Source organism: Coregonus clupeaformis, unplaced genomic scaffold, assembly GCF_020615455.1.
Source record: "Coregonus clupeaformis isolate EN_2021a unplaced genomic scaffold, ASM2061545v1 scaf0021, whole genome shotgun sequence".
Classification (NCBI taxonomy): domain Eukaryota; kingdom Metazoa; phylum Chordata; class Actinopteri; order Salmoniformes; family Salmonidae; genus Coregonus; species Coregonus clupeaformis.
In genome coordinates, this window is record NW_025533476.1 from 98,293 (window position 1) to 110,292 (window position 12,000).

At 41.3% G+C, this 12,000-nt stretch overlaps 1 protein-coding gene across 1 annotated transcript in view; it reads left to right on the forward strand.

The window, feature by feature from the left end:
• dnaaf11 (dynein axonemal assembly factor 11) overlaps nt 1-12,000 on the forward strand; it is an 86,652-nt gene that overhangs the window by 13,677 nt on the left and 60,975 nt on the right. Inside the window, exon 7 of the mRNA XM_041841120.1 lies at nt 5,421-5,498. Coding sequence (XP_041697054.1) covers nt 5,421-5,498 — 78 coding nt within the window. The remainder of the gene's footprint in view (nt 1-5,420; nt 5,499-12,000) is intronic.

Sequence of the window (12,000 nt, forward strand, 5' to 3'; positions counted from 1 at the left end):
GGTTCTTTGTCACCTCCCTGACCAAGGCCCTTCTCCCTCGATTGCTCAGTTTGGCCGGGCGGCCAGGTCTAGGAAGAGTCTTGGTAGTTCCAAACTTCTTCCATTTAAGAATGATGGAGGCCACTGTGTTTTTGGGGACCTTCAATGCTGCAGACATTTTTTGGTACACTTCCCCAGATCCCCTGTCTCGGAGCTCTACGGACAATTCCTTCGACATCATGGCTTAGTTTTTGCTCTGACATGCACTGTCAACTGTGGGACCTTATATGGACAGGTGTGTGCCTTTCCAAATCATGTCCAATCAATTGAATTTACCATTTCTGTTTTTTATTTTTAATACATTTTCTAAAATGTCTAAACCTGTATTTGCTTTGTCATTATTGGGAATTGTGTGTAGATTGAGGAATTTATTTGATTTTATCCATTTTAGAATAAGGCTGTAACATAACAAAATGTGGAATAATTCAAGGGGTCTGAAAACTTTCCGAATGCGCTGTATAGGGAATAGGGTGCCATTTGGGATGCAACCTCTAACTTTGCCACAGGCTGCTGCCACAACCACAGGCCCAAAACACACATCAGAGAGTCAGGCCTACAGTCAGCATAGAGCTTTATTTAATAGGGCAGAGTCAACCTATTTGTTAAGTTACCGTAAAACTTTCATTAAACACAGTCTCAAATAGCCACCTGTCCCTTTTTTAATAGCCAGGCATTGGCACACATTTCAGCAAATAAATGCCTGTTTCAAATAAACGGCGAGTGTAAATGCATTGTTTACGAGGTTACTATGGACACCGCTCTGATATTCCCACGGTCATGTGCATGAATGTATTACTTTTTTAATATAATATGTCATCGTTGCTAGCCATGGTGCCACCAAAAGGAAAACACAATATCAAATTCAAGCTACTGGTACCGCTCTCTATGGTGCTGAAGCAGGGTGTATGATCGGCAGCCTAGTCTGATATGTGATGGATTTTATATTATGTTTATACTGGTATAAACAGTGTAGTCGTTTTTTTTCAGTATTTTATTATAAATATTGTGGTAGTCTTTTAAAAATAGATGCCTGGCTCGAACAGAAGCCTGTCTCTAATAAGGGGCAATTGTGTTCAGTGATTCAAGCAAATAAATGCCCAGGGTATTAATTGAAGTTTCACGGGTACTCATTTAATTACAGTCAAGGTATTAAAAGGTTGGACTCAAAAATCATTATCTAAAAGGGCTGAGGGAAGGTCATAGATATCATACATGTTTACTTTGTCGGGACTTGTTGAGTTGCAGGTATGAGACGCTTTTGCTGAGGAGACTTAATATTTGATGTTTGGAATTATGACATTTTCTTGTATAATTTGTTAACTTTTAGTCAAGATTTTAAAAGATAAAGAGAAGCCTAAGCAGGGCATTTTGCATATGGGCATAGTCTCCTAAAAAAAATGTTTTTGGGGGGGGTACTTACTACCAAATATTCCACAAATGACTTTGTAATTTCAATGACATCTTTTTGTATCAACATTTTAGTTTTTTATAATAAACACATTTATTTTACAGGGTTACATATTCGTTTTTCGCTCACAACCTGAGCTTCAAAAGTAGCTAGAATTCATAGGCTGTATCTTAATGAATAGAAAAAATATTTTATTCTGGTACTTCTACATTTTTATATTGTGCTCCTAACTTTTTTTACAATAAGTTGGGAGCACCAGTGCTACCAATTAATTTGTTTTTATTTAGAGCCCTGGGTCTACGTCAGCATACTTAGTTTATTGAATCAGTGCAAGATGTTTATTTCATTCAATGTTTGCGTTAAATGATTTCTCTCATGCAAGAGAGTCAAGTTGCTTGATTTACCTTGAACAGGAAAAAGGGAGAGAAAGTTCCTATACTTTGTATTTGTGTATTAAGCTTCAGATATCTGAGGTAACGGTGACAACCGTGCCTTGAAAAGAGGAAGTCCCTTTCAAGTGGTGGTGGGTAAAGATCTTGTGCTGCAATTACTGTCCCAACCTCTTATGGGGCGGCAGGTAGCTTAGTGGTTAAGAGCGTTGTGCCAGTAACCGAAAGGTCGCTGGTTCTAATCCCCGAGCCAACTAGGTGAAAAATCTGTCGATGTGCCCTTGAGCAAGGCACTTAACCCTGATTGCTCCTGTAAGTCGCTCTGGATAAGAGTGTCTGCTAAATGACGTAAATGTAATGTAAATGTTATCTGCTGTTCCCTGGCTTTGTAAATTTTTCAATGCATCATAATATGCTGACGCTTACCATGAAAACATGACTACACACTATCTGACTACACACTGGTCAACTTCCAAATATGTAGGCTTATCAGGGGAACTCAGACTAAATGTTGTCCAGGCATAAAATCAGGATAATACAACATTATTGTTTTTACCATATCCTTATACACAGTTGTCACGGTGCATTGTCAGTGTATTGTCAGGAAATATTAATTTCCGGCCTCCTTAGGGGGATTATGGGTGTGCATCCCAAATGGCACCCCATTCCCTATGTAGTCCACTACTTTTGACCAGGGTAGGGTCCATAGGGCTCTGGTCAAAAGTACTGCACTATGTAAGGAATGGGGTGTCATGCAAAAAGGACCTGACTTCCCAGCTGGCAAAACTGGACAAAATAACAGCGTACTGTGTGATGTATCTGTGTATTTTTCAAGTCAGGATTAAGACCTCGTTGCTAATGCTCGGGCACACCAATGACCAACAGTCTCTCAGGTCAACTAACAATTTTAGGTAAATTAACTCTCTAACAGATGGTGGCTGCCGAGTGCCTTTGTGCACTCGAATTCTGAATTCCAAATTGACACTTAGCCTCTACACCCTTGGCACTACTGTAAGAGGATTGGATAGATGCAAGCATTATGGTAATGCTTTAATCTTGCCTTATGATTGGCTTGGTGGAAATGTCGCTATCAAATCAAGCACATTTCAGACATGGAATGCAATGCTATGTGCTTTTCAGGAAAAAAAAACTAATAAAAAAACTATGAAAAAAGCTGAAATATTTACTACACAACAAACATAAGATTTTGTAAAAAAGAATGACAACCTGAACAACTCAAAAGCACCCTAAGGAAACGAAAAGCAAAACAAATGGTTTTAAGATGTCTTTTAAATAGGCCTCCTGTAGCTCAGTTGGTAGAGCATGGCGCTTGCAACGCCAGGGTTGTGGGTTCGATTCCCACGGGGGGCCAGTATGAAAAATGTATGCACTCACTAACTGTAAGTCGCTCTGGATAAGAACGTCTGCTAAATGACTAAAATGTAAATATGTCTATAGTTTCAGCCCCCCTCAGGTTCTCTGGCAGGCTATTCCAAAGGCTGGGGGCATAATAACTAAAGGCTGCCTCTTGGTCCTAGGCTTTGGGATAGTTAAAAGGCCAGTGCAAGAGGGCCTGAGGGACCTACTGGGTACATCACTTTAAAGCATGTCTGTCATTTATTGGGGTGCAGAATCGTGGATTGATTTAAAAACCAATAAAGTAATTCTAAAACTCACAGGCAGCCAGTGCAGAGACCTTAAAACCGGTGTAATGTGTGTTCTCCGTCTGGTCTTGGTCAGTACCTGTGCTGCAGCATTCTGTATGTTTTGCAGTTGACCAATGGCTTTCTTGGGTAGACCAGACAGGAGAGCATTACAGTAGTCAAGCCTGCTTGTAATTAAAAACATGGATGTGTCTCTCTGTATCACCCTGAGAGAGAAATGGCCGCACCTTGGCAATGTTCCTCAGGTGGTAAAAAGCTATTTTGGTCACATTCCTAATGTGTGATTTGAAATTTTGTTCAGAATCTAAAATAACACCAAGGTTTTTTTTCTTTATTGCCCGTGAATTAAGATGTGCAGCTAGATTCTCTCTGTGCTTTGGCCCTGACAATAAGTACCTCGGTCTTGTCTTGATTTAGCTGGAGGAAGTTGTGAGCCATGACAATCAATGCTGTGCTTTCTGATAAAGCTGCCAAGGGGTAACATACATAAACTGAACAGTACCGGACCAAAAATTAAACCTTGTGGAAAGTCACATGTGATATGCATGCTATCCAATCGTCTTAGATCTACAGGAGCAGCTACTTGCTAGGGAGAAGGGGTCAGGGGTTGATCTGGAATTCAGAACAAGACGAGGAGTCAGATGTAAATATTGGACATTTTCCCACTTAGCGAAGAAACAAGCGAGCTTAGTCAGTATACTGTTTGGTGTGTGCATGGCTGAATGCAGAGGCGCTTGCTAAGTAGCTGTCTGAACACATTGTGCTCACATGAGCTGTCAACACTGATGTCCTGCTGACTCTCCGGCCCAAAGTTTTATAGCGAGAAGTCAAAGTACAGCATGCTGTGAAAAACAGGATGACAGGATGACAGGAATGTAACGATAAAAGGCATTTTGAGGAAGAGCCCCTTCACTGCTGCCTTGAGAAAGTGCTCTTTGTGTGTCTTTCAAAGTTAGGTCTTTGAATCTTTCCAACTGTACACACTCTCTCCCTTTTCCCCTTTCAGTTTCCTCTCTCTCTCTCTCTCCCCACACATCCCTACATTTCTCCATAAAAAATAAAAATTGTGACCCCGGGTCATCCACAAACCCGGTGTTTTAATGAAGACCTGCGTTGTCGGCTTGAGAACCGAGAGGGCAGATGATTGAGGGGACGTCCCCGGCTGATGAAGCTGCCAGCTGTGTGTATCCTGCAGTTCTTCTGCACAGGTGATATACTGCAGTAATGCCCCTAACGGTCAACTCCCCGCAGGGTGCTAAAGGAGGAGTGCTAGCTCTGAAGTGCTAGCTCTCCTTTACCAGGAACTCTCATTAATAATACACTGCTGGGTTAGCTGTGTGTGTGTGTGTGTGTGTGTGTGTGTGTGTGTGTGTGTGTGTGTGTGTGTGTGTGTGTGTGTGTGTGTGTGTGTGTGTGTGTGTGTGTGTGTGTGTGTGTGTGTGTGTGTGTGTGTGAGTGAGTGCCAAGGGGGGTTGCTTTTCTGGATTACGTATTTTGTGAAGTCATGGTAAAAGGTGGATGTTTTTAGTTTTTTTTACTCCTGACACACCACAGCGAAATATGACATATTTGCCTGATGTTTCAATGACGTCCCGGCCATGAAAATAAGACTTCTTTACCTGGTTGTGATTTCACATCTCTACCAGCAGAAAGCCAGTTTACAACCATGCCAAATGTTGCCCACTGCAGAGTTCACTTGCCTTCCATCTGTACTGTGCGTGTCTGGATAGTGTGTTCGCCAGTAATGCCTTTTGAAAGATCTGTCACCACAACTCACTTCATAAATGTCCCATTCCTAGTTCTCGGATATTGGGTCTCACCTTGATCTCGACGGCTCCATAACTCTGAAGGTGTCATTTGCATTCAGTCAGCCCAGAGAGCTCCCTCCCACCCTGGTTCATGCTTTGCTTCTCCCTGCAGGGAGACTGTGAAGACGCCCAAGGCCCCGAGGACACTGATCACGCCCCATGGACGGGTGATGAATGTCAATGAACCCAAGTACGTATGTGGGGAATGAGAGGAGGATACAGTACACACACACACACACACACACACTGTGGGTTTCTCTCTCACACACACGCACACATTATCTCACACACACATACACAGATGCATTAACACACAAAGGGCTCTATTTTTGGCTGGTGTTAAAGCCTGGATCCGCAGTTGCTTTTCCCAACAGAAGGCGCCGCACCGCTTGTATTGTAAGAGAGAAACAATATAGTTTGAACAAAAACATGGGGGTTTGGCTCAGCCATAGCCGCTGGGATGGCCTTAAGGAAAGGTGTGTCTACGCTAAATGCCGTTCACTCAAACGACCTTCATTGTGCCTCACATACTGGCACCAAACTCAAACACAGCAGACATAGTCAACACACACTGACAAGTGACAGTCACAAATAAATGGTCAATGGTCTCCTGTTCAGGTCAGTGTTGACATTGTTGCCTTTATAATCAAGTTAGTAGAGTTGTGGACTCGAGTCACAAATTTGATGACTTGAAACTTGGCTTGATAGAAAATAAAATAACTTGAGATTTAACTCAAGACTCGGGACTCGACTTTGACTTGAAACTGATTACTTGAAATTATCTGGCCATGTTTTGTAAAGTTTTGTCACAAATTTTGTGGCAGAGTCAGTGGATTACTCTCCACACAGCCAGAGACGGTAGCTGCAACATTGCAAAAAAATAACATGCAACAGATTGGCTAGTGAAACGCACACTCGGTCCTCTGATTGGACAAGCAAACTGTCAATCAACACAGGTGTCGGGTGAGCTAGCGAACAGATTGCTGATTTGCTGTGTAAGACAAATGTCAAATTGTAGGGAGAGAGGATTGCCATAATAAATAAATATGCAGCTCCAAAAATTGTTTGGTGATCAAGAATATTAACTGTTTACTTTGCAAGCTCACCAGCAATGGGGCAACAATTACTAGCATAGGCCTACTGGTCTTTTGTTATGTCAAAATTGCTTGAAATTGATCATTTACAAAGTTGATGAATTTGGCATTTGGAATTTGTTGTTAAAATGTATTATTACTGTGCACTCTCCAAACTCCCGCCAGTGGAGAGCACTTTGTTCTCTTGTTGAAATGCTTGCTGTTTAATTTATTTCACACGTTTTAAATGCATATAAATCTATATTCCTTCTAATCCTACAATAATTGCTAACGTTTCATCATTCCATCCCCGTAACATTTATTGCTACACTTAAACATTTCTGTTAAATGTTAGATACAATACATTTTCATTTAGCCAACCATTTCTTATCCTCTGAGTGGGCGTAATGTTTATTGTGCACATTAACTTTAGCAAGACTCATGAGGTAGAAGTTCTGTTTATTTAATTCAATGTATGATTTCCTTTGTTCATATGTCAGAGTCCTATGTCTGTGTCCTAGTGCCGCGTTCAAAACGGTGCACTTCAGTGCCTTCAAGACAACTGGAATTTGAACGGTCATCCAACGCTGAATTCAAAGTCGGAAACTCTGGCATCTTTATAGAAGTCTGACTTTCCGACCTGAAGATCACTGATGTCATGATTTGACCTCATTTTTTTCCCGAGTTCACAGTTGTCTTGGAAGCACCATATGTCTCTCTCATTCTGGTTGTGCATAATAGGAGCGTGCAAACGTCAGTGCTCATAGAAATAGGCTACGTGGATTGCGCGCTACGCTTTGGAGTCAGTACGTTGAGTAAGAGAAGAGGATTGTTCCATGTATGAATGGTGATGAAATATCATTAATAATCATTATGTCTGATTAAGACGACTGTAACAACGTAGCAATGGATGTGGAAATTGCCTTTTACATTGTAGAACCAGTTTATGGGTTGTAATTGCGAATTGGGTAATTGTATGGTCCTGGGAGGGGCCAAGTGCTTATATGTACCTGTTTTGAGGTTCTGTTAGACAGATTTGATTTGGTTTCTGAAGGGGAGACTGTGCAGTCTTGCCCTCTACCTGTGTCCATTCAAATAGGACAAGTTAAATGCCGATACAGAGGCTATTTCCTTTTGGGCTATTGCCCATGTATATTTGGTAAATCTACTTGTGTGTTTTGTATGATATGGCGCTTTCATCATTGGATCACCAAGACCTGTAAATAAATCTACACTTAGCACGTCAACCTGCCTTGCCTTCTGCTAATTTCATGCCCTTACGACTTCTACAAGGTCCCTATTTTACAATTACATAATCAAAATGTGTTGTAGACAAAATAATGAAAGGGGCTGTCTGGTAGCCTCAATAAATAAACAGATTTGTAGTTGAACAAGTCATTGCATGTACAATGCATTCGGAAAGTATTCAGACCCCTTCCCCTTTTCCACATTTTGTTACGTTAATCTTATTCTAAAATGGATTTTAAAAATCAATACCCCATAATGAAGAAGCGAAAACAGGTTTTTAGAAATGTTTGCTAATTTATAAAAAATTAAAAACAGATACATTATTTACATAAGTATTCAGACCCTTTGCTATGAGACTCGAAATTGAGCTCAGGTGCATCCTGTTTCCATTGATCATCCTTGAGATGTTTCTACAACTTGATTGGAGTCCACCTGTGGTAAATTCAATTGATTGGACATGATATAGAAAGCACACACCTGTCTATATAAAGGTCCCGCAGTTGACAGTGCATGTCAGAGCAAAAACCAAGCCAGGTCGAAGGAATTGTCCGTAGATCTCTGAGACAGAATTGTGTCGAGGCACAGATCTGGGGAAGGGTACCAAAAAATGTCTGCAGCATTGAAGGTCCCCAAGAACACAGTGGCCTCTGTCATTTTTAAATGGAAGAAGTTTGTAACCACCAACGCTCTTCCTAGAGCTGGCCTCCCGGCCAAACTGAGCAATCGGGGGAGAAGGGCCTTGGTCAGGGAGGTGACCAAGAACCCGATGGTCACTCTGACAGAGCTCCAGAGTTCCTCTGTGGAGATGGGAGAACCTACCAGAAGGACAACCATCTCTGCAGCACTCCACCATACAGGCCTTTATGGTAGAGTGGCCAGACGGAAGCCACTCCTCAGTACAAGGCACATAACAGCCCGCTTGGAGTTTGCCAAAAGGCACCTAAAAGACTCTCAGACCATGAGAAACAAGATTCTCTGGTCTGATGAAACCAAGATTGAACTCTTTGGCCTGAATGTCAAGCTTCACATCTGGAGGAAACCTGGCACCATCCCTACGGTGAAGCATGGTGGCAGCATCATGCTATGGGGATGTTTTTCAGCGGCAGGGACTGGGAGACTAGTCAGGATCAAGGGAAAGATGAACGGAGCAAAGTACAGAGAGATCCTTGATGAAAACCTGCTCCAGAGCGCTCCGGACCTCAGACTGGGGCGACGGTTCACCTTCCAACAGGTCAACGACCCTAAGCACACAGCCAAGACAACGCAGGAGTGGCTTCGGGACATGTCTCTGAATGTCCTTGAGTGGCCCAGCCAGAGTCCGAACTTGAACCCGATGTAATATCTCTGGAGAGACCTGAGAATAGCTGTGCAGCGACGCTCCCCATCCAACCTGACAGAGCTTGAGACGATCTGCAGAGAAAAATGGGAGAATTTCCCCAAATACAGGTGTGCCAAGCTTGTAGCGTCATACCCAAGAAGACTCAAGGCTGTAATCGCTGCCAAAGTGGTTCAACAAAGTACTGAGGAAAGGGTCTGAATACTTATGTGAATGTAATATTTCTATTTTATTTTATTTTATAAATTTGCAGAAATGTATGACCTGTTTTTGCTTTGTCATTATGGGGTAAGACACACCTTTCCCTAAGGCCAGCCCAGCGGCTATGATGAAAAACAAAACAATTTAATCAATTTTAGAATGAGGCTGTAACGTAACAAAATGTGGAGAAAGTCAAGGGGTCTGAATACTTTCTGACTCTTATAACATTTCTTACCGTTCTTTCAGTGTTGAGTTTTACACAACCTCAACGTGTACAGCCTCAGGTTCCCTCGAAATCGGACTCAACCAGATCCCTAAGAAATACATGTTTGTGTGATGTTACTGTGCTGAATTCTATAGCTGGGTTATCAAGAGGCAAAAATTCTGTCAACCACCTAGCTAGCTAGCATTATCATCAACAAACCCATATATAAATACTGTCATGGAGTCGTGGAAAAAGTACCCAATTGTCATACTTAAAGATACCTTTTTAATAGAAAATTACTCAAGTAAAAGTGAAAGTCACCCAGTAAAATACTACTTGAGTAAAAGTATTTGGTTTTAAATATATTTAAGTATCAAAAGTAAAAGTACGAATAATTTAAAATTCCTTAAATTAAGCAAACCAGACAACACAATTTTCTTGTTTTTTAAATTTACGGATAGCCAGGGGCACACTCCAACACTTAGACATAATTTACAAACAAAGTATTTATGTTTAATGAGTCCGCCAGATCAGAGGCAGTAGGGATGACCAGGGATGTTCTCTAATAAGTGTGTGAATTGAACCATTTTCTGTCCTGCTAAGCATTCAAAATGTAATGAGTACTTTTGGGTGTCAGGGAAAACGTATGGAGTAAAAAGTACATTATTTTCTTTAGGAATGTAGTGAAGTAAAAGTTGTCAAATATAAATAGAAAAATACATTACAGATTTCCCCAAAAAACTAATTAAGAAGTACTTTAAAGTATTTTTTACTTAAGTACTTGACACCACTGCTGTCATGTCAACAATCTGCACATCTAGCTTTAGCTAGCTAGCAAACATTAGTTGAAACAAAGCATTAGGGCATCTTGTGAGGTTCATGCATTTTAGATGATGTAACTAACTGGAGTAGACTCCTTAATAGTAAGTCCAAAACAATCCAAATACAAGACACAAGCTATCTTAAGTTTGCTTATAGATACATTGTCGAACACACAAAGGTTAGCAGCTATCAGGCTAACTTGATTTAAAGGCAACCATGTCAACACTGACCTGAACAGGAGAACGTTGGCCATTTGTTTGTGACTTTGTCACTAATTTGTGCGTGTTGGCTGTGTCTGTTTGAGCCTGGCGGCACTCCACTGGTTCCCAGTACAAGGTTGTTCGAGCGGTCGGGATTTAGCGCAAAGACACACCTTTCCCTAAGGCCAGCCCAGCGGCTATGGCTGGGCCAAACCCCCATGTTTTCGTTTAAATATATTTTTGGGCTTTCACAACACAAGCAGTGTTTGTGTTGGGAAAGCAATTGCGGATCTGGGCTTTAAGGCGGCACTAGTGTCAAATGCACACTCTTTGGCAATTTCGACTTGTAAAAGCCAGCACTCTGCTATTTTCCAACCCTGGCGCCAGGGTTGGTAATTTACCTCTCTTATATCAGCTCCTTTGCGCCGAGGTGGCAGGGGTGGAAATATCTGAGTTGTGTCCTAAAGGTTGGATGTGCGTAAAACCCTCCATAGTCTAAGTTGCCTTGTCTATATTATACGCCCACGGGGAGCAATTATGGTACCTGTATTTAGACATAGCCTATTTCATTTTTATTAGAATTTGATTCAAATTATACGCTGTCTTTTTAGGCCTTATCAATAGCCTAGTGAATTTAAACTTGCTTATTGACTAGGTTTGGCATGTCCATGTCCAGACTGCAATTTACAGTAGGACCTAGGCCAGGCCCTATATCAGTGTGAATGCTATAGCCTATGTTTAACAATGTATTTCCATATTAAAACAATGCAATTAGAACAATGTGGACTGCAGACATGTTCAAAATATTTAGCAGATATGGGGCAGGCTATTTAATGAACTAGGCTATAATGGACTAACATTCAAATTGCAGTTGATGAGAGCACAATACATAAAAGACCATAAATGCACAACTTGAAGCAACCACATATTTAGCCATGGAGGATGTTCTGATTAGCCAGTGATGGGCCAAGCCTTGACACACCCACAACTTGTTTATTCATCAAAACCCAGCCCTTTCGCGCCACCGCCAGCTACTGCAGCCATAATTCTGGTTGTAAAAATAGCTAAAATATTTCTGACACACCCCCGAACCTATAACGCTACCGCCAGCACTAAGATTTACCGTTGCATTAGGTTTGTTAAAATAGTGCCCAAATACTTCACGCATGCTGACTGACACGGACAAACACACAGATTTGTTATCACACAAATACTTCACGCAAAATCACTGATACACACACACACACACAGAGAACCACCGTTTTCCTCAGTCACATCCCTATAGAAAAGTTGTCCAGAAAACCAGTTGTCACAGGCTCAGATTTGAGGCTCTCTGCCACCATGTACAGTGCATAACATCAAATCAAATCAAATTGTATTTGTCACATACACGTGTTTAGAAAATGTTATAGCGGGTGTAGCGAAATGCTTGTGCTTCTATCTCCGACAGTGCAGTAATATCTAAAAATGTCACAAAATATACCCAATACACACACAAAAGTAAGGAATGGGATTTAAGAATACAGTTGAAGTCGGAAGTTTACATACACCTTAGCCAAATACATTTAAACTCAGTTTTTCACAATTCCTGACATTTAATCTTAGTA